This window comes from Urocampus carinirostris, chromosome 4, assembly GCF_059441175.1.
Source record: "Urocampus carinirostris isolate Australia breed hairy pipefish chromosome 4, RoL_Ucar_1.0, whole genome shotgun sequence".
Classification (NCBI taxonomy): domain Eukaryota; kingdom Metazoa; phylum Chordata; class Actinopteri; order Syngnathiformes; family Syngnathidae; genus Urocampus; species Urocampus carinirostris.
This window is the reverse complement of record NC_142352.1, coordinates 29,820,575-29,843,298: the sequence shown is the minus strand read 5'-3', so window position 1 is coordinate 29,843,298 and position 22,724 is coordinate 29,820,575. Positions and strand designations below refer to the sequence as shown.

At 39.5% G+C, this 22,724-nt stretch overlaps 1 protein-coding gene across 2 annotated transcripts in view; it reads left to right on the top strand.

Moving 5' to 3' along the window:
* Positions 1 to 14,520: 14,520 nt before the first annotated feature.
* The window catches only part of adamtsl5 (ADAMTS like 5), a 64,899-nt gene continuing 56,695 nt past the window's right edge, over positions 14,521 to 22,724 (top strand). For both annotated transcript variants that reach the window (XM_088334091.1, XM_088334090.1), the window contains exon 1: positions 14,521 to 15,112. In XM_088334091.1, the coding sequence (XP_088190217.1) occupies positions 15,081 to 15,112 (32 nt within the window). In that variant the 5' untranslated portion in view covers positions 14,521 to 15,080. The remainder of the gene's footprint in view (positions 15,113 to 22,724) is intronic.

Genomic DNA, 22,724 nt, shown 5'->3' with positions numbered 1-22,724 from the left:
TTTCGGCGGGTTGCACTGCCTCCAGATGTGTGCTTTCTGATGGGGTTTGGTGTGCCCTCTTCTACTAGAAGGCGCCTAATGTGTTTCGGATTGGGACAGGTGCGTCCAATGACCCCACGCTTGGCCCTCAACACCCCAAGCCTTCATAAGAACATTTTGGACGGTCTGTTGTCAGGGCATCATCCATTTTCCACGATAAATACAATCACCTTTCTTCAGTTTCATTCTGGTTTCTAAAGTTTTTTTTTTTTTAATTTTATTCTGTTTCAGGCAGTTTTATTGTTGTTTTTGACCATTTGGATGATTTTGTTACCAAATGGGTCGGGTCATTGTCATTTTCAGTCTCAAAAGGCTTCACAGACCACAGATTATTGCAAACCAGACTATTATTACACCATCCCCTGATCTAAAACCTACACGAGGGCAAGGAAAAACTCACACACCTCAAGAAAATGAAGAAACCTTGAGAAGGGACTGCACATGAGGTGCTATAAATTCTATATCTCATCTCATCTCATCAGCTGCACCGCTTATCCTCAGTAGGGTCGCAGGGGTGCTGGAGCCCATCCCAGCAATCATCAGGCAGTGGGCAGGGGACACCCTGAACTGGTTGCCAGCCAATGGCAGAGCACACGAGGACAGACAACTCACTCGCTCACTCACACCTAGGGACAATTTAGACCGGCTTGAACCTGACATGCATGTTTTTGGAATGTGGGAGGAAACCGGAGTGCCCGGAGGAAACCCACGCAAGCACGGGGAGAACATACAAACTCCGCAAAGGAAGTCTGGAGCTGGATTTGAACCCACGCAGGAGGTTCCCATGACATGAACTGTGCCGCACATGCGCTAACCACTGCGCCGCCGTGCTGCCAAATTCTATATCATTTTTTATAAAAAATAAAAACGTTTTTGCTTTTGTATTCTTATTTATTAGTCCTTATTTCTATTATAAATCAATATTATTTCATATGTTTTAATTATTATTTGTATTATTGAGAGAGAGAGAGAGAGAGAGAGAGAGAGAGAGCTACAAAGCAAAAAAGGTATCTTGATAGCAAGCCAAAAAGGTAGAACAACTAAAAGGGGGCTTCATGCAACCGATTCAAGGTAAATTTCAGCCAGGAAAATAAACATATCCTGGCTCGATCCCTTATCTTGGTTTCTTGCAACACCCCCTCAGTGACCTGTTCTACTGTTATGTTAAACGCCTTCATTCAAACACCGCAAAATAAAACTTTTTTACGCATGCCTGTATGTGAAAATGTCAGTATACACAAATGGCTTTTTGGCAAGTGGCTTATTGCAAGCAGATGTTCCCAGAATGCAATTGGATTGGCTGAGAAAAGCGCACACAAGCATGTAAACAACGGCCACAAGCCAAATCAGTACATCAAGGCTTCTATTCACAGATCACGCATGACACCCTAAGTTCACTTCGGGATCAAGTTTGTTGACTTTTGTGACATTCAGTCTTTCGAAGCTCTCACATCTGAGTGTGCGTGCGCTCAAATGTTCCGAAAATAAATACCACGTGCATTTTCACTAAAATTGGTCTTTGGGATTCAGGGGATTTGTCAGGACCAGAACGGAAACAGAATCCACTCGCCTAACGTTTACCACAAGTTTTATTGAAGAAACGAGGAAGGGCTTCGCCCACGATCCGATGTTCGCTGGACGAGGGGAAGCAAGTCACTCTTGTACTCGGCTTGTGATGCGAACACGGAAGTGGATCTTCTGTAGCGAGCGATGGCGGCGTCAGGGACAGAAAAACAGGTTGGTAGCCAGGACTGGGAGAGCAAGGCGCGGTCGGGGTCGGAAACGGGTCGTAATTCGGGACGGGAGAGCAGACGTGGTCAGAATCAAAACGGGTCATAGCTGGAGACAGACGAGAGCAAAAACGGGACAGGTGGGAGTCGAGGGGTCGAAAAAAGGCTTGCCTTGAAAAACAGAGGTTAACAGACTGACTGACAAAAGGGGACAGACTGGACTAGGTTTAAATAGGGACAGGGAGCCAATCGGAGTCCGAGGCAGTTGGCGCCAAAGGAGCGGGAACAGGTGAATCACATCAGTAATCATGACAGGATTCTTTTTAGTAATATGCAGTTCATACAGATCCTATGCATACTGTCAGGCTTAGTGCAGTACTACATTCTTATAGCGTGTGTTAATTTATTGTAAGTTTGATTAAAAAATTATAAAAATGCGTGGATACGTGTAAACATATGGGAGCAATGTCAGTGAAATCATTTACCAAAGAGGTAACGGTTATCATTCAATATCTAACTCAAACGCATATTGAACAAGAGTTACTAAAGGTGGTGCTTGCAATTTGAAATTTTGTTAGTCCCGGCCTAAATGTCATGGTTGCATCTTGTTCGTGCCTTTCTTGGATGTGCTCGACTAAACTCTTAGTTTTTAATCTTTTTGGGTGTTTTTTTGGGCGTTTGTCCTGTATTTGAAACAGTCATTTTCCTGCTTTCACTATTTTCAGGCTACAGTAACAGAAAACCGCTTGGATGAGCATGAAATCACTCTAGGTCCCACAACCGACTTCCCCACTGTCCTGCTTCAAATGTTTTGCTAGTCCTGAACACTTCTGATAAAAGTAAGATAAAACAAAATAAGCGCAGTGGGATTTTTTTTTTTTCCTTAAATAAAATGTTTGACACAGTTAGGCATTGTTTACACATAGCTAGTGTCACTGATGCTGCTGCTAGCGTTAGCAATTAGCATGAACCCTTTGCTATGGGAGACGTCAATCGGCGGAGCTCAGGCTTAGTAACATATATTAGTACACTGTATTAACAAACATGTTATTAATTCATCTGAGGAAGGGCATTAAGCTCTTGGTAATGTATCAGCATCAACATAGCTGCTAGCATCAACAACTACCAATGATCGGTATTTCTGATCTAATGCTAATAAGGCTAACATCAGCCACAAGCATGAGTGACTAAAAATTTCACATGTGTTCTCAATGCAGCTGAGAAAGTGCATGTTGAGGTTTTTGAGTTTTACCTTGCCATGTAGGTTTTAGATCATGGGTTGGTGTAATAGTCTGTAATAGTCTGTGGTCTGTGCGGCCCTTTGAGACTCCTTGTGATTAAGGGGGTCAAAAATAATAATAATTTATTCAAGTTGCCTGCTTCAACCTTTACAGACTTGAGGTTTTGTTGCTGTCATGCACTTTTTGGACAAATTTCTACATGTTTCCTATGTTTTTCATTGATGTTCACTATGTTTTGTGTATTGTTACCCAATAATAAATCTATTGCACCATGGTCATCCTGGACGATTACTACTTGTGAGGACCCTTTTCAAGTTTTCTTCTTTCCTTCATGTTGAAGTTTTGAGTTTTGCCTTGTCCGCATGTTGGTTTAAGGTCAGGGGATGGTGTCATTGTAGTGCATTGAGACATTTTGTGATTAAGGGCGTCACAAATAAATGTGAGTTGACTTGACTTCCAAACCTGCCTGGCGCAAATTTACCTTTGTTTTTGTCTGGTATGCCACAAATGGTCCAATTTTGTTCGGCTGCCGAGAGCTTTCATGTTTTGTTTGCCCCTGGTGAGCGCATGTTGGTTGCCTACTGTGCGTTGTTTACCCAGCTAGCCTGCCATGTCCCTTGGTCTATTCTCTGCCCGGTTCGCGTTTATTACCTTTTGTAGATGGGTTCCAGGTAAACCCTTGTTGACGGCTCTTCGTACTGTATTTCTTAGCCGGTTATCCTGTTTTTATTTGCTCGTTCTCTATTGTGTCATTACTGCATCAACCTGCAAAAATTCCCTAGGCATTCTCCACAAAAACTAGCAAAACTTTGTATTACACACTTATTACCTCCTCAACTAATTAACATGTAAAACAATATGGCGACTGGCATATCAGGATGTTGGAGTTCCTCCAATGACATCACAGCTAAGAAGGACTTAGACATGATGTCTTCAAAATGCATCATCTCGGAAAATAATTGGAATATACAGATCACATTTTATACATATAAAATGCATAAAAATCATACTATTTCTTTACGTTTTGCATGTTTTAGAATTTGGGAATACCTTTGATGCCTCAAGCCCTTCTTGGGTCTCTCTTGCCTCTGATTAGAGCGGAGAACATCATGAAAAAGATCCTGAAAAAGATCCTGCGCGCACTGTAAACGACTCGACGTATGACGTGAGTTCGACAATTATCCAGGTTAAACTATGAGGAAAAAAATTCTGCAAGCTGGGGCAAGATATCTGTTGAAAGAAGCCACAATGTACCTGACAAAATCATTTTATCGCAATTCCATTTGACATTTATCTTTGCCTGAATGGCTTTAAGGAAAGCCTCTTGTCAGATTTATGAAACGTTTAATGAGGTTCTTCGAAACCTTAAACCGGGAATAAACGCAGACTTAAGATGACATGGATGAACCTTTAAGGGACATTGTGTGTTATTTAGCGCTCGCTAGTTCTTACAAAAACTTTATTCATTTAAAAAAACACAATATTGATATGAATACAAGAACTATTATATAAACTTGTATTTTATAAATACACATAGCTCGAGAAGTTTATTTTACATGGTGTGAGGCTCACCTTGCGGTGGCTGACATGATTGTCCTGTAACGTTTTGAGGTTGTACCCATATGGGGGGAGCAGGAACTGAGCCAGTGTTGCTCAAAATAAGGATTGTAGGAATAAAGTGACAAACGAATAAGGGTGTAATGACATGTCCAAGCAAAATTAAACTTGACTAAGTATGAACCATAGACAAAGACAGAAAAGGGTTAAGATAACAAACCTGGGGTTAAAAAAACTACTAACAAACTGTTCAAACCAGAACAAAAGAAAAACAAACCTGGCGTGGCAGTGAAAATGAAATGACCAATGCAACAAACCACAAGTGGGCGCACACAACTAACTAAATGTCCAAACCAGAAACACGAAACGGAAAACAAATTTGATGTAGCAATGATAATGGAAATTAAATTTACAAAATAACAAACCCAAAACAAGTGCGCACCAGCTATTATAATGTCCCAACAAGAAACAGTAAACAAAAAACAAATGTATCTAGGAATAAGAGCGGAAACAAAATGCACAAAGTAACAAACGAAACCAATTGGTCGCAACCAATTATTAAGATATCTAAACAAGTAACAGGAAACAAAAAACAAATAGATTTAGGAATAAGGGCGGAAACAAAATGTACAAAGTAACAAACAAAAACAATTGTCTCAACCAACTGTGAAAATGTCAAAACAAGAAACGGGATGCAAAAAAATAATCTTATATAGCAATGACATTGGAAAGCAAATGATCAAAGTAACAAACTAAAACAATTTGGCGCAAACAACTAACAAAATGTCAAAACCAGAAACAGAAAATAAAAACAAATCTGATGTAGCAATGACATGGGAAATGAAAATAATTTGAAAATATGTGCTGCCCAAAATGCCTATTTAGAGGATGAGGAGAATTGGGGGCAGGTGTTATCAGGGGTCAGGAACCTTTTTGACCCTAAGAGCCATAAAAGCAAAAACTGTTTTAAAAAGAAATTGAGAGAGCCACATCAGTATTTCCAGACAAAATTGAAAAAAACTGCCAAACAGGCTCTCTAGACAAAAGCTAATTCTTCAGCACATTTTATTTCACTGTGTGTCATTTGATGATTGAATCAAATGTATGAAATGATAATAATGCCAAATCCTGTGTCCCAAATCAATGTAAATATGCCGTTTATAATTTGTCTTCCACCTTCTGTTAAGAGTGTTGAGGCCATTTTTTTCCATGAAATCTGTCCTTAATTACAGTTTCAAAACAATGTGCATGCAAAGTTATTTTGTAAAAATGTCACAAATTACTGCAAACAATAAGCATATCGTCATATTCACTTTGGTTGTAGACTGCACTGAGCGAGCGAGAGAGAGAGAAGGGGGTGCCTTGTGTGCAGGGATCCGCCCACCTGTACTGCTCACCCAATCAAAGTCGTTTGCCAGCGCTTTTATTCATCAGTTTAAATGGTTTCTTATCAAACTTCTGCATTAAGTTGCTTTGGCTTTATATGGACCAAAATCAGGATGAAATCACTTGACTTTCGAATGCCACAGAGAGATGTGCAATAGTTACATTTTATTTCGGAGCCATACGTACTCATGAAAAGAGCCATATATGGCTCCCAAGCCATATGTTCCCTACCGCTGTGTTAGGTGATTGGACACACTTGTGCCCAGTCCCAAACCTGGTTGGCGCCCTCTGCTGGAAAGAGGCGTACCAGACCCAAACATGTCACCATCTTGCTGCTCTGGGTGCCGCCGAACTCAAAGCAGTTTATAAGTGACACATTTTAAAGAGTATTTTAGTAGTTATTTATTTTTATTTTTTTATTATTCTTTTTCTCGGCACTGAAAAGTAAATATGTCAATTACCAATTAGTTGTGTCGTGCGTATTTCAGGGTTTCTGTGTTGCTTGACATTGGTCAGTATAAATACGTTAAAAGTGAGTGAGAGGTACATTGTAGCGTGAAATAAACAAAGCCTATTGAAATATAACTGCAGTAAAATAGATTTATAAAAGATACATTATTGATTCATTTTGTGCATAATATTACATTATTATTATTATCATCGGCAATATACCAAAGAAAACAACAAAAACAAATCTGAAGAGTCATTTGGGAGCCAAAAGAGCTCCTTTTCATGAATCGGTTTCTCTCAAAAGGTCCAGAATTTCCATCACTACTTTCCATCACTCGTTTTCGGTTGCAATAAAAAAACAAAGGGAAATTCACTCATCATATTTTGCACACAGTGTCCTTTCAAAATAAATGTATACTGTGCCTCCTTTAATTGACCTCCAGTACGAACTAGACTCTATAAGTCTTTAAACACACCTAAGAGTCTAGACTATTCCAACGGACCTTAAACTAAACATCCCCTTCTGCGATGTGTTTTAAAAGGAGTCATTTACATAAGTATTCATAGGGCCAGGAAATAGCAGGAAGAAAACCGTAAACAAATGGAAAACCACTGCCAAGAGGAAAACACCACTATCAGATCTCTTAACTCAAACTCGCCTCCGCAGGCCAACCACAAAAAAGAACCCAAGCATGTGGAAACTTCTTAAATAGATTGTTCTCTTGTTTTACATTTTGCCTGACTCACAATTATAATCTCGCGTGCAAGTTGAAATAAGAGATGAAATGAAGAGAGCTGTGGATAGTCATTAATCAACAACATGCGATGGATTAAACACACATTTATCCAAAATTGAGACAAGGAATGGGAAGTTATGTTTGCGTGCCGAGTTTTGTGGAAGCGATTGCGTTCACAGGTAGACAGTAGGTGGTGCTCGTGTTCCTGCCCCTCTGCAGTACAGTTTGCATATTTGGTGAGCTACCCGGATTTATATTTTCGGGTATCTTGTTTCATACTGATTCTGATGTTTATGTGATTAGTATATTTTTAAATAATAAGTATTTCTTGAATCCCAAAGGTTTATGCTTTCCAATGATGTGTGGCATGGCACAGTTCAGTGACTGGTGATATCCACAGTATATGTACGTGTGTGTGTTTGTCCATCTCAGTAAAAGTATCCTTATATTTGTTTTAGGCAACAATAGAAAAATGACAATTTGGCTACACGTGTTCAATCTCATCTCATCAGCCGTACCGCTTATCCTCATCAGGGTCGCGGGGGGGCTGGAGCCCATCCCAGCCATCTCCAGGCAGTGGGCAGGGGACACCCTGAACTGGTTGCCAGCCAATCGCAGGGCACACAGGGACAGACAACTCATTCGCTCATTCACACCTAGGGACAATTTGGACCGGCCAATTCACCTGAAATGCATGTTTTTGGAACGTGGGAGGAAACCGGAGTGCCCGGAGGAAACCCACGCAAGCACGGGGAGAACATACAAACTCCGCACAGGAAGTCTGGAGCTGGATTTGAACCCACAACAGGTTCCCATGACATGAACTGTGCCGCACAAGCGCTAACCACTGCGCCGCCGTGCTGCCCCACGTGTTCAATATTAATCTTAATTATCCATCCATTATTTGCGCCGCTTATCCTCAGTAGGGTTGCGGGGGTGCTTGGGCCCATCCCAGCTATCTTCGGGCAGCGGGCAGGGGACACCCTGAACTGGTTGCCAGCCAGTCACAGGGCACACAGAGACAGACAATTCACTCGCTCATTCACACTAAAAGGACAATTTGGAAACCCGTGCAAGCACCAGGAGAAGATGCAAACTCCACACAGGCAGTTCAATCTCATGACCTCAGAACTGTGTTGCACATGCGCTAACCACTGCTCCGCCGTGCTGTCAATTTAAATTATACAATACTCAATTCTTGAGTCGTCATCAGTACCTATACCAAGTACCGATATCACTAGTATAAACTGTCTGATTTAAAAATACAACTTTAATTTACAACAAAGTATTTTCTTTAATACCCAATCCCATTACGTTTTAGTTACCGATTGTTTTATAATCACTATTGGACAGCTAACATTGGTATCAGCCACCACCAAGTTTACTATACTTAAAAAAAGGCTGGTATCCTTAAAAATTGTAATACCCGGTAACAGTTATCTCCTTTCCTTTGACGGTCCAGCACGGCCAGAGAAGCGGGTCCCACAAATTTAGACACAAAAAGAAATTTTTGAAAAGTATTCGTTTGGAGAAAAAAATATATACTATCACATAGTGTACAGAAATGGAACAAGAAAAACTAAAATTATATTAATAATTCAAATACTTCAAATATAATCTAACACAGGTTTGATCTCACAGCTTTTTTACATAATGTTCACACACTAAATGAACCTAAATGAACAAAACATGAAAGAGGAAGACACAGTATGTTGGAATATCAAAGGGCCCTACTAGATCAAAACCTGAAAGCTATATGACGCGAGAAACAGAACAACAACTAGAGTGCTTTGGCGACAAAACCATGGAATTTAACGCTGCATCACTAATTAACTTTAATGAGCTCAAATTGAATTCAGTAAAGGTAACCCAGGGTATATCAGAACACTAGTTCTAACTGAACAAAACAGGAACGTTGGATGCCGCAGGAATTGTAATCAAACGTGGATAGAACAATAATGAGAGTTCCAAGATGAGAAGACTATGAAACATAAAGTTGAAACACTAAATAGATTGAAATGAACAAAACACAAAGAAAGAAACAGTCTATATTGGAATACAAAATGGCTATGACTGAAAAAAACCCTGAAAGAAACAGGACACAAGAAACAGGACAAGAGAGCCATCAGGACAGGAGCGTGAAATATAATGCTGCAACACCAATTAGCTCTATTTGAAGAATATATCAGTCAACTCAGGATATTGGAACACTTACTAGCTCTAACTGAACCAAACATGAAAGGCGGATGATGCATGATTTGTAATCACACATGGATAGAACAATAATGAGAGTTCCGAGATGACAAGTCTATGAAACATAAAGTTGGAACACTAAATAGATTGAAATGAACAAAACACAAAGAAAGAAACACGGTCTACATTGGGATAAAACATGGTTATGACAAAAAATAAAACCCTGAAAAAATAGGACACAAGAAACAGAACAACTAGAAAGCCATCAGGACAGAAGGCTGAAATATAATGCTGCAACACCAATTAGCTATATTTGAAGAGTATATCAGTTAACTCGCGATATCGGAACACTAACTAAGTCTAACTGAACCAAACATGAAAGGCGGATGATCCAAGATTTGTAATCACACATGGATAGAACAATAATGAGAGTGCCAAGATGTCGTGACCATGAAATGCAATGTTGGAACGCCAAACAGCTCTAAACGAAAGGCTCTAACATAACAAAACATGAAAGAAATACTACATTTGAAACCGAATAACAAGAGTGCCATGACGACAAGACCCTGAAATATAATGCTGCAACTCTAATTAGCTCTTATTGAACGACTCAGAGTATGTTTGAACACTCTCTCATTCTAATAGAACAAAACATGAAAATTGATGAAAAGACCATTATGTAGGAACATGGACTTGCTCTGACTGAACAGAACATAAAATCACGATGGGGATGTGCACAAACGAGAGACATAATGACAGAGAGGAAGCAAGTTACAGGGAGAAACGATAATCGGACAAAGCTGTGGAAGGTATAAGGTCCCTGAATTCCTTCGCCAGAACTCTCTGTGATATCATATCTTTAAGACATCAAAGAGCAAAATTCCATTGTTAGCACCAAAACACAGGACGTGGAAATAAATGAACAGGACATGGCGTCCCTAATTTTGGGTGGAAGCTGCCTAAAAAAGGCCATGTATTTGGGGATTTTGAAAAAAATAATGTTGTATTTACTTGATTCGTATCAGAAAAAATCACAAATGTTTACAAAGACCCTTCACTACTTTGCGCTTCAGTTATCATTGGCTCACTGCTTAGCGGATTTTGAATTAAATTGTCTTTATTGTCATTGATATCACGTGTTGTGCATTATGTTCTGTGCAAACTGCACACAACAAAGGCTATCACATCGGGAGAGCTTTGCATGTTGTCAATCAAACAGCAGGGTGGGGGCACAAGTCAATGTTCCATTCCATTTTCTGCACTGCTTATTCTCAGTAGGGTCTCGGGGGTGCTTGAGCCCATCCCAGCCATCTTCGAGTGGGCAGGTGACAACTGAAGTGACCCTAAACTGATTTCCAGCCCGTCACAGGGCACACAGAGACAGACAACTCACTCGCTCAATCACACCTAGGGACAATTTGAACCGGCCAATTAACCTGACATGCATGTTTTTTGGATGTGGGAGGAAACCCATGCAGGCACAGGGTGAACATACAAACTCTGCACAGGGAGTTTGCGGTAGCTGGACTTGAACCCTGAACCTCTGCATTGTGGGGCTGCGCGCTAACCACCCATCCACCGTTCCGCCCACAAGTCAATGTGTTCATCCAAAACAAACCGTGACAGAAAGGCGCAAAGAAATGATGATCAACAGCAGGTGGATTGTTATCGGGTCCGGGAAGCGACTGAGGTGGCGTGAGGAAAGGCAATAGTGAGGCTTCAGGTCTGGCCTACTGCTACTGCTAGGCTACGTAATAAACTGTCTTAAGACTCCCCTTCAATGAACGTCCACTACTGTATTGTGTAAAATATTTTGTCTTTTTCTCCAATTCAAGGTCAATGTTCCCTCTAACTTGCGTGTCTGCAGTGCATTAGATACATTTTTTCTTTTTAAAATAAAATTAATAAATGAATTGAGTTTGGTGAGTGACAAGGATCCAGCCAATGATAAATAAGGATACTGTAACTTGCAGCCAATCATAGAATTGTGGATTGCCCTGTTTACACGAGTCGTGCATGCACGCAGGCTAGCAAGCTAACAACAGCGAACCCTTTGAGACAAAACGAACGGGCAGCAACACATCCACTCACCAAACCGAGGTAACGAAAAGAAATGCGATTCACTGAAGATGGAGTGGCTGTTGGAGTATATGCAAATAGAAAATCAAGCGGGAAAATTCGGTGCTATTTTTTTCTGGTTCTAGTGAGAAAGGTCTCTGATAAGCATGCAGCGAAGTACGAAGTAACTGAATGGAAGTTGAACTACATGAAGTGTCACATTCAGCTGAAAAGTCATTTAAAAGCTGTTGGAAATGTACAAAGACTCAAAACGGTATAGAGGATTGGTACTTTATTGTGGGAAAGTGCAAAAGACTGACCAAAGAGGAACAACCTGTCACACATAACAGGATCTGACCCCTATGCAGCTTATCCAATGTTTTTTTTTCTGGAAGAGTGGAATGTCTTTTAGGGGAAATGTTGAGTAATCTACCACACTGTCTGTAAAAGATGGTGATGATATTCAAAGTTGTCCTGGGCTGAGAGCATGAAATGTCTTTCTGGGGAAATAATGCAATGTTAACAAAACTAAAAGTGCTGTATCAGCTTTTTGGTCATTTTTCACACCTAGGGTAACCTACCTGACTGCCTGTCAACGATGGTGTTGATATTCAATATTGTTCTGGGCTGCGAGTGTGAAATGTCTTTCTGGGGAAATAAAGCAATGTGAACAAAACTAAAAGTATTGTGTCAGCTTTCTGGTCATTTTTTACATCTAGGGTAGCCCACCTGACTGCAAGTTAAAGGTGGTGTTGATATTCAATGTTGTTCTCGGCTGCATGCGTGAAATGTCTTTGTGGGGAAATAATGCAATGTCAACAAAACAGTGCTGTGTCATCTTTTTGGTTATTTTTCACATCTAGGGTAACCTACCTGATTGGCTGTCAAAGATGGTGTTGATATTCAAAGTTGTCCTGGGCTGCGAGTGTGAAATGTCTTTTTGGGGAAATAATGCAATGTCAACAAAACTAAATGTGGTGAGTCAGCTTTTTGGTAATTTTCACATCTAGTGTAGCATACCTGACTGCCAGTCAAAGATGGTGTTGATATTTAATGTTGTTCTCGGCTGCATGCATGAAATGTCTTTTTGGGGAAATAATGCAATGTCAACAAAACAAAGTGCTGTGTCAGCTTTTTGGTCATTTTTCACATCTAGGGTAATCCACCTGACTTCAAGTCAAATATGGTGTTGATATTCAATGTTGTCCTAGGCTGCGAGCGTGAAATGTCTTTCCTGGAAAATAAAGCAATGTCAACAAAACTAAAAGTGGCGAGTCAGCTTTTTGGTCATTTTTCACATCTAGAGTAACCTACCTGACTGCCTGTGAATGATGGTGGTCATAGCTAAAGTCCTTCCCTCTTTTCTTGGTTGGACAGACAGAGACAGACAAACAAACAGGTGTTGGGAATTAAATATTAAAATGTACCGTTTACCAAATTGTTTGAATTAGTTATCTGACTCCATTAACCAAACACAACCTACATTAACCCAACAATTCGCGCTCGCTTCTTGATAGAAAAGATGAACAAGAAACCGACATTTCCACACTGGGGCAGATTTATTTTCATTGGCGATTTAACTAAGTTTACTCCATCGAATACGGCCAAATTAGTGTCGTCGGAGTCTCTGGGAAGCCTCTCCTGAAGTCCTCCAGCCTTCTCCTCTCGGCCCACGACTTTCAGTAAGATGGTGTGCTGGCTCCTCCCATGGGCGTGCCAATGAAGCCCAACGTGAGCTCCACGACCTCGCTGCGATGTCTGAAAAACTCAAAACAGCATTGAGTGTTTCTCAAAACAGTGCCTGCCGTTCTCCGTCATCAGGGCCTTTCTGCGTCGTCGGATGTGCTTATTATCAGCAGTGTTCCCTCTAATTCTAATTCTCAGCGCACAAGAAAATCTAGCCAGCGCACAAAAATGAGGGCTCAAAATTATTAATTAAGAACCGACTTAAGTCAAAGTTACAGTGCATGAAGGTAAAAATACACGGGTTCCCCTGACGTTGTGTCCTAAATGCGGTATTTTGCAGTCGATTCGAAGTAGAACGAAGTTGAGTAAAGTTAGTAAAGAACCAGATTCTTCGGCTTGGCTCACTAAAAAGGAACCGGCTCTTTCCAACATGACCAAATATTATGTAAAATTGTGCAGAAAATGACTTAAAGAAAGGGGGGAATAGAACAAAAAAGAAGAAAATACCAAAATGAAAAAGTAGTGAAAAGCTGAGAAAAAAAGAAACAAAACGAATAGAAAAAAGAAGAAAAAATGTAGAAAAAAGCCAGAAAAAAAGAAAGAAATGTAGGAAAAAAGTAACAGCTCAGAAAAAATAAACACAATGAGATTTTTTTTAAAGGAATTTAAAAAAAAGGAGAAAAAAACCATGGAAAAAAGAAGAAAAAGTTTGTGTTGCATTCAAATAATTTCCAATGATATCAAGTGAATCTTGTTGCCAACATTGTACTTCCACTAAAAAATGTGATTAAGTACAGTTCTGTATCTTACAACCGACTAAATAAGCCCCCAAAAATGTTAATATTATGCGACAAAATATATCAGGAAATAAAAAGAAATGGATATCTTGTGAAAGAATTGTAAGAACAAACGACGTTTGTAGGCCGTACAACCTTTGCAATAGTACACGAGTCGATTCATTCAAAAGAGAAAAATAATTTTGCATTGCCGGAAACTCAGCAAAATGTAACTTGATGTCAAGTTTTGGACATGTTTGATAATTATTTATCTTGCCACACTTGGGATTATGGTTGCTCACTGTTGTTTCAAGCGTTGCTCACCGACATTGTGTGAACGCTCAGACCCGTGCAAAATTACAGGGAACATTGCTTATCAGCCTTCCCGCCATTCCTGTAAACAATATTTTCTACCAGGGTGCCCTGAACTTTCACTGTTCATTGAATAAAGGCACAGTCAGTAATCAACTACAGCATTAAAATCAATACATGTAACTTGTATTCAATCGTATAAAATCCTTTATAGTCAAATGAATAAAATCCTTCACAGATACTGTATCAAAACATTATTACCGTGATGGCTTTGCTCAAGGGTGATAAATATTAGTGATTGTTTTTGGATATAAGGGGCTGAGTTGTGACTTAGAGTGTCTGGAATGCTGCTCAGGTGAAGGGGAGAGAAAGAGAGCGAGAAGGCGAGAGGGGCGAGAGAGGGAGAGACGCTCAAGCGTTCCACGCAATCCGAGTGTCTTCCCTGGAGAAGTGCCTGTTTGTGTCCTCCTCTCACTTTATTTCTATTTTTGCGCTGTGGTGCACGTTGGACTTGTTTGGACTAGCGAATAAAGGAAAGGAAAGCAAGATAAGTACATTCCGAATAGCTTTAAGGTCGACTTGAAGAAGAGAGCGAAAGGCGTTCACCTGGAAGCCAAAGTCCCAAATGAAAGTCCCCAGTTTAGGCTTTATTTGTTATTTTTCACATTTCAATATTTGCGCTTCTTCCTCTTCGCTTTTTCTAAGCAAGACGTTTTCGATGTGATTTGGAGACCTGGAAGCGATGAATGTCGCGCTCCACATGAAGCCGAGCGGAGGCTGCCATGGAAGGCTGTGAAATCAATCCGAGAGTGGGCGCACTCAGCTGGGATGCGAAGTGCACCTGAGGCGCGCTGTTTCACGCCATGACAAGACGGGCGACGAGCACCTGACTGCTTCCTTCGAGTGTCCGCCATCATGTCCTCATCATCGTCTTTCTCTCCTGCCAGGTAAGATTTCACGCCGGATTAAAAAAACAAAAAGGAAAGGAATACGACGCAAGAAACGGAACAATTAGCGTTCTATAACAAGACCATGAAATGTAAAGCCGCGTCACTAATTAGCTCTAATGAGCTTTAATTGAAAAAATACATGAAATACAACTCGGTATATATTCGAAAACTAGCATGAAAGGCGGATAACGGAGGATTTGTAATCAAACGTGGATAGAATTATACCAAGAGGAAAAGACCATGAAACAATGTTGGTACTCTACTCTATACTATAACTTATGAATTGCATCCATAACAAGATGGTCATGTATTTTTATTTTATATTATACTTTAATTATTTTATATTTTATTTTTATTGTTTGTTAATGCAACATCGGTTGCAGCCTGGTCATCCTGGAAGGTAGATCCCCTCATGTGTGGTCCCTTCTCAAGAATTCTTCATTTTCCTCATGCTGAGATTTTTGAGTTTTTCCTTGCAGCCTTTTGATTCTCCTGGTGATTAAGGGTGTCACAAATAATCATGACTTAACACTAAATAGATTGAAATGAACAAAGCACAAAAAAAGAAGCACAGTCTATATTGGACCACACGCTGGTCCGCTGACTGATCTCAAATAGTCCTTCTCCTTCGTATTACCACCAGGCAGGCAGTCGGAAAAAGACAGGACAATACAGAATATGAGGTGGGCATCAATCATAAACTTTGGAATAGAAGTGTGTCTTACGCCTTGATTTAAAAACTTCCATTGAGGTTGCAGATCTTATCTCCAGAGGCAGAAATTCCATAGCACCGGGGGCACTCGAAGACCACTGTATATATTTCTCAAAGACAGAACTGTTACCATATTCATTATAATTTAGCAACAATTTAAACAAGTGTATGTATTATTGTACAAGACATATCCGTATACAAAAAAAATCCCATTCACTGAGTCACATAATGTTTTATTGACGGAAAATGATTGTCCAAAACAATTACATCAAGGAGTTTGCAATGCACGTTCGAAAGTTGGACAACTAAGCTGCAGTCGGAGTTCTGAGCTTCTCTTTTGTTTCCTCTTAGCAACAAACAGTTAACATGTCAACCACAAGAGGCCACTCAAAGACCACTCTATATGCTTCTCAAAAGCAGAACAGTCACTGTATACCAGACAGGTCAATTTCAGATTGACTCAGGGGCCGGGTCCAGACTTCAGCTTTGTTTTTCAATGCTTTGCTTAATCATTCAGCCAACGTTTGTAGCCCAACCAACATATTATAATAGCGCATGGTAATGGTTGTTTTCTCAGCACAACACATTTATTCACAACGGATACAAATGATTTTTATGTTTGGCATTGAACGTGAAAACAAATGGTTTGCTTTAACAGTTGAGTAAATTTAGCTTTACATCCAAATCAACTCACACCAAACATCACCAACACAAACTCAAGTGGGAGCTATGCATAAAAATAAGCTTGCCTCAATCACTATACTGTTTTGAAATCAATATAAATGAAATAGAAAATTAAACTTTTAGCAGTCAACGGGAAATAACAGTGAATCAAACTACTGCTCTGGGCTAACTGAAGCTGAGAAAATACTGCACAATATTGTCTTTAATATGAAACCAGACTGGATAACAGTTCTTTTACATCTTAGCTGCCTTCTAGTAGCGGGAAGGAGCATTTTGTTTGTATTTAAAAAAAAAACTACTTTTGATAGAAATTAGCTAGATACTTGCTTTTTTTGACATACTCAGAAATTTTACGAAGGGTCGGGTCAAATTATCAAATAGGCCGGGACCGGCCCAGGGGCAGTATGTTTGACAAGGCTACCGCACGCAACATAATTTATTGTAACTGCATTTCCTATTTCATTCAACATCTTTTCCGGCATATGAGGCGGACCTTCAGATTTCTTGCCATTTTAAGGCGCGCCTTACAGTATCGAAAATACGTTAAGTGCACAAATGACTTTAAAATGAGCATCCAGGCAGGCTTTTTTCACCTTTCTGTTAATTTGAAGCAAAGTGTGTATTTCAAAGGACACAATGAGCATCCCCTGATTCAAATATTGACCTCGAGTTCCTTGACTTGCAACGGGCTGCAAAGCCGTGAAAGTCTGATGGATGGGAGGTGATACATTCCTGGGACATTTGAGCGTCCTCCCCCCATTGTGGAAACAATTGTTTGCGTGTTTGTGATGATGAGGAGTGTCTTTTGTGGGGATGTTCAAAATCTGTCAAATTTTTTGTTTTCTCAATATTTTATAAGGGTTTTGATCACTTCAAATTGTGTACGCAGTATACGTTAAGTATAATTGTATGTTTTTGTATAGGAATTTATATTCATTTTTCAGAAAAACTTGATTTTTGTTAGACCGATCTTGTTTTGCCAATTTCGGCAACAAGTCGGATCGTCTTGGTTACTGGTAGAAAATGACAACATCATTAAAGAGTGTTAATTTCTTTGCTGTATTCTGCCGTCTCTCTTGCTGTGAGTATATACTGGACTGTCTCAGAAAATTAGAATATTGTGATAAAGTTCTTTATTTTCTGTAATGCAAATAAAAAAACAAAAATGCCATACATTCTGGATTCATTACACATCAACTGAACTATTTCAAGCCTTTTATTATTTGAATATTGCTGATTTTGGCTTACAGCTGAAAAAAGCTCAAAAATCCTATCTCAAAATATTAGAATACTTCCTCAGACCAAGTAAAAAAATAATTTTATAACATCAAAACTAAATCAAACATTTGAAAATGTCCATTGATGCACTCAGTACTTGGTTGGGAATCCTTTTGCACGGATTACTGCATCATTCCGGCGTGGCATGGAGGCAATCAGCCTGTGGCATTGCTGAGGTGTTATTGATGCCCAGGATGCTTCGATAGCGGCCTTCAGCTCATTTGCATTTGTAGGTCTGGTGTCTTTCATCTTCTTCTTAACTATACCCCACAAATTCTCAATGGGGTTCAGGTCAGGGGAATTAGCAGGCCAATCAAGGACAGTGATGCCATGGTCAGTGCACCAGTTACTGGTGGTTTTGGCACTGTGGGCAGGTGCCAGATCATGCTGGAAAATGAAATCCTCATCTCCATAGAGCTTTTCAGCAGATGGAAGCATGTAGTGCTCTAAAATCTCTTGGTACACAGTTGCATTTACTCTGGACTTGATGAAACACAGTGGACCAACACCAGCAGCTGACATGGCTCCCCAAACCATTGCTGACTGTGGGAACTTCACACTGGATTTCAAGCAACTTGGATTTTGCTCCTCTCCAGCCTTTCTCCAGACTCTGGCGCCTTGACTTCCAAATGAAATGCAAAACTTGCTTTCGTCTGAAAAGAGGACTTTGGACCACTCTGCAACTGTCCAGTGCTTCTTCTCCATAGCCCAAGTCAGACGCTTCTTCCGTTGTCTTGAGTTCAGAAGTGGCTTGACCATGGGAATACGGCTATTGTAGCCCATTTCCCGGACACGTCTGTGAACTGTGGCTTTTGAAACCTGGACTCCAGCTTCAGCCCACTGTCTTTGAAGCTCCCCCAAATTCTGGAAGCGGCTCTTCTCCACAATTTTGTTAAGGCTGCGGTCATCTCTATTGGTTGTGCAGCGTTTCCGGCCACATTTTTCCCTTCCAACAGACGTTTTGTGGATATGCTTTGAAACTGCACTCTGTGAACAGCCTGCTCTTTGAGAAATTTCTTTTTGTGTCTTACCCTCCTGATGGAGGGTATCAATGATGGTCCTCTGGACAGCAGACGGATCAGCAGTCTTCCCCATACTTGTGATTTAGTTTACTGAACCAAGCTGAGTGTTTTTAAGGCTCAGGAAACCCTCGCAAGGTGTTTCGAGTTAATTAGATGATTCAGGTGATTAGTTGAATAGCCTACTTGTATACTTTTTCATGATATTCTAATATTTTGAGATAGGATTTATGAGTTTTCTTAAGCTGTAAGCCAAATTCAGCAATATTCAAATAATAAAAGGCTTGAAATAGTTCAGTTGATGTGTAATGAATCCAGAATGTATGACATTTTTGTTTTTTTATTTGCTTTACAGAAAATAAAGAACTTTATCACAATATTCTAATTTTCTGAGACAGTCCAGTAGGTGCTCCGTGGTGTTTCTAAGGTTTATTATCGCTTTATAAGGGGAAATGCAATGATTAATAAGTGGAGCAATTGGCTGAGGTTGAGCGATGTTATACCCAAATCTTTAGTGGTCAGCTATACCGACACCCGTAACAATACCATTAGTACCTTCATTTTTCTTACCTTTGCAAAAAATGCACGTTATTTTTAAAGGGACCATGTGAATTAATTGACCAATAGAGGTCCCTGTATCGTGTAGTGCAACCGAAAACAACCGATTAAAAACCCAGTGGTGGGCTCTGCATTTTACATCTCATCATTTGGCTGTAGTCTGAATTAGTGATGTGTCACAAACTGGCTCTATGAGGACTCGGGTGGAAGAGAGGTGATTTGGGATTACCCTGGCCCCCCTGATCCTGCCGCTGGGCGCAGTCGGCTCTGGTAGCGGGCAATACAGACTGCGCGAGAGGGGTTGTTTGACATGCGAAGTGTATACAAAAACATGTTTATATGATGTTTTTTGCTCATTATTGTAATAAATATATTGGTGTTTTTTATGATAGAAGCTTCTTTTTTTACCACCAGGAGGCACTTAATAATACTCAATGTCTTTAAATAAATACTGTGCATCGAATTTATTGAAAATGTACCTTATCTTTAATTGAAGTTACAAATTTTTACGTGGCCACTAGAGAGCAGCCAATATTGATGCTTGCTACCAGTGTGAGTACCAATACCTTGAAGCCCCAATGTGTAATATCTAACCATTAGATGGCCACGTGTTGTTTGGTACGACTTAGGGCCAGTGATACAGGGCACAGCATGGCGGCAGATGCCGGACAAACATGGCGCCGACTTAAGTGGGGAATGCACGGGTGTAAAGGAAATGTTTCGACCTTTTTTTACACAGAAATTAACATTGCTATGATAGTTCATGTATTTTTGCCTAGTTTTCAAATCACTTTTTTTTTTTACAAGATGAATGTTTTTTTGTACCACTAGGAGGCATTAAATCTTACACCACCTTTAAAAAAGCTGGTAATGCCACAGATTTTCATACTTGGTCACTGTTTTCATCCATTCCTCGTATTGAGAGTTTCATAGCTCTCCAAAAATTATATATTTATGTCTTTTTAAATGTAATGTTTTTGTATTAATGAAAACAATTTATTTATCACTTTCACAGCTAAACAATTATACCAGTAGTAAAAAAATATTCTATATACTGTAATAAACTGCAGTTTCTGTCCTCTTAGCATATGTAGCACAGTACACTTGGCAGGAGGGCAGAGAAGATTTTTCATTGATCACTGTGGACGCTTCGGTTCAGGGAACTGAGTCGTTGAGTAGCATGAATCCGGTTTACGTCTTTGTGTCTTTCAGTCTTTTCTGGGGCAATGTAAAAGTGTAGAGTCTTGAATGAGGTATAAAACAAAAAGCAACTTTGCAGTGTTAAACGACAGTACATTTCCTCTCTTGTCCTTCATGCATTCGTTGAATTTCGGGTGATGAAAATTATGGTAGAATCAGAAGGACTACTTCTCAAAAACTTGTTTCGTCACAGAATATTCTGGACAGCATTGTGATATAGTCAATGGCTACAGTCTAGCAATAGTGCGCAAGCTATATTAGCAGCTAGCTTTTTACGGTATACTTTTTCTGAGGTGTTGCAAAACTGCTGTTGAAGGTCTGAGTTGTTTTTCATCATTTGTTCAATATCCTGCTATGAGCCAATTTGACAGCTCTCTTTTCTTCCATTATTGATCACTATCCAGTTGCTAGCCATTCAATATTTCCTCCCTGTGTCGCTGTGGTCTTGGTGTAGTTGGACTTATTGACATCAAGCACTCCTGATGTTAGCACAACGATATGACAATAATTTGTGTATAGTACAGTAATTACGAGTATAAAATAGTTTGTATTATCATTTTAAAGAACAAGATCATTTTAAATTCCATGCAATGATGCTTAGCTGTAAACTCAACATGATGATTTTTATAACACAATTAGCTATGCCAGGTAAAATCACCGCAGTGATTCAAAAATTCATTAATGTGAAGTAGGTTTAATTTAAGAGCCTACCACTGAGCAAATTCAACACAACATTATAATTTAGTTTTCTATCTATCTATCTACCCTGGTCATATCCCTTGAGAGGGGTGACCGACAGCAAGATAAACACATACACAAAAACAAAGAAAATAAAAACTAAGAAAATAAAAAAGGAAAAAGGTAGCAAAAAAAACACACACACATTTTTTTGGACCATGGCCAACCCAAATGCCCAAACAACCGAAGTTATGCACCTCGGCACCTAAGTTGGTCATGCTTTCGTCCCTCCAGATGAAACAAAACACAGAAAAGCGGCCATGTCACTCGGGTCAGGGTCACATGACACACTCTTCTGTTCAACAGCAGGGCCCGACAGCTTTCACTGGTTTACCCCTGTCACATCATACAGGTGGCCTATTTGCTAAAGTCTAGTCCTCTAACATTTTTTACTTTCAGATAAGAATTATGCGGGAGTGGTTGATGTTACCTTGTTAAGAAAATTTGATGTTTTGGTTTCTTTCAGTGAACACCTTATACCATATGATAATCAAACAGATAGTTCAAAAGACTAAAGGAAAATGTCAAAAAAAATTATTTATTTTCAGAATGTGTTTTATGCAAGCAAACTAATGCTACTTTTTCTCAATTGTGACTTTTAAGTGGAACTGAATTCCTCCTGTTTGTATCCATCTCAAGTGGCAGCCTTGTTATGGACTGAAATTCTCATTAGACCATGGCTACACAAAACTGATGAACTTTAACTGGTTGTTACCTGTCTGTGAATGATGGTAATGTTGTTTTTCGAAGAGTCTAATGGCTTCTTTTTGAGATGCTAAAATGACTAGTAAATGTTGATCTTAATTACATATTACACAAACACAACATTATTCAAGTCAAGTCATGTTTATTTGTGATGCCCTTAATCACAAATAGTCTCAAAGAGCTGCACAGATCAAAGACTATTGCAAACTACAGACTATTATGACACATCCCCTCATCTAAGACTTACATGAGGACAAATAATAAACATATTATCAACATAAAATATAGGTTATTCATATGCTATAGAGTAGAAGTGTGTTTTAAGCTTAGATTTGAACACAATACCTTGTTTAAACAGTGTTATGGTAAAACAAAAAATAGGGGCGGACTTAATTGCCATCTGTGTGGAAGAGTACTTTATAGAAGTTTTATAGTTTTTTTTGTGCACTCTGACCCCCCCAGATTATGTAACAATGCAGTTAAATAGTTGAAGACTACAATAGCTTTTTCCCTGTAGAGGTTGTTTGCTAGTTTTGGTGAAGACTAAGACATTAAGTTTTTGGCGTAGACGACGATAAGCTAGTTTTTATCATAAAAGAAGGCGCTAGTTTTAACTATATAAGAGGATGTTCGTTTTTAAACAGATTTGTAGTTTGCAATAATCTTGGGTCTGTGCCGCCGTTTGAGACTCCTTGTGATTAAGGGCTTTACAAAT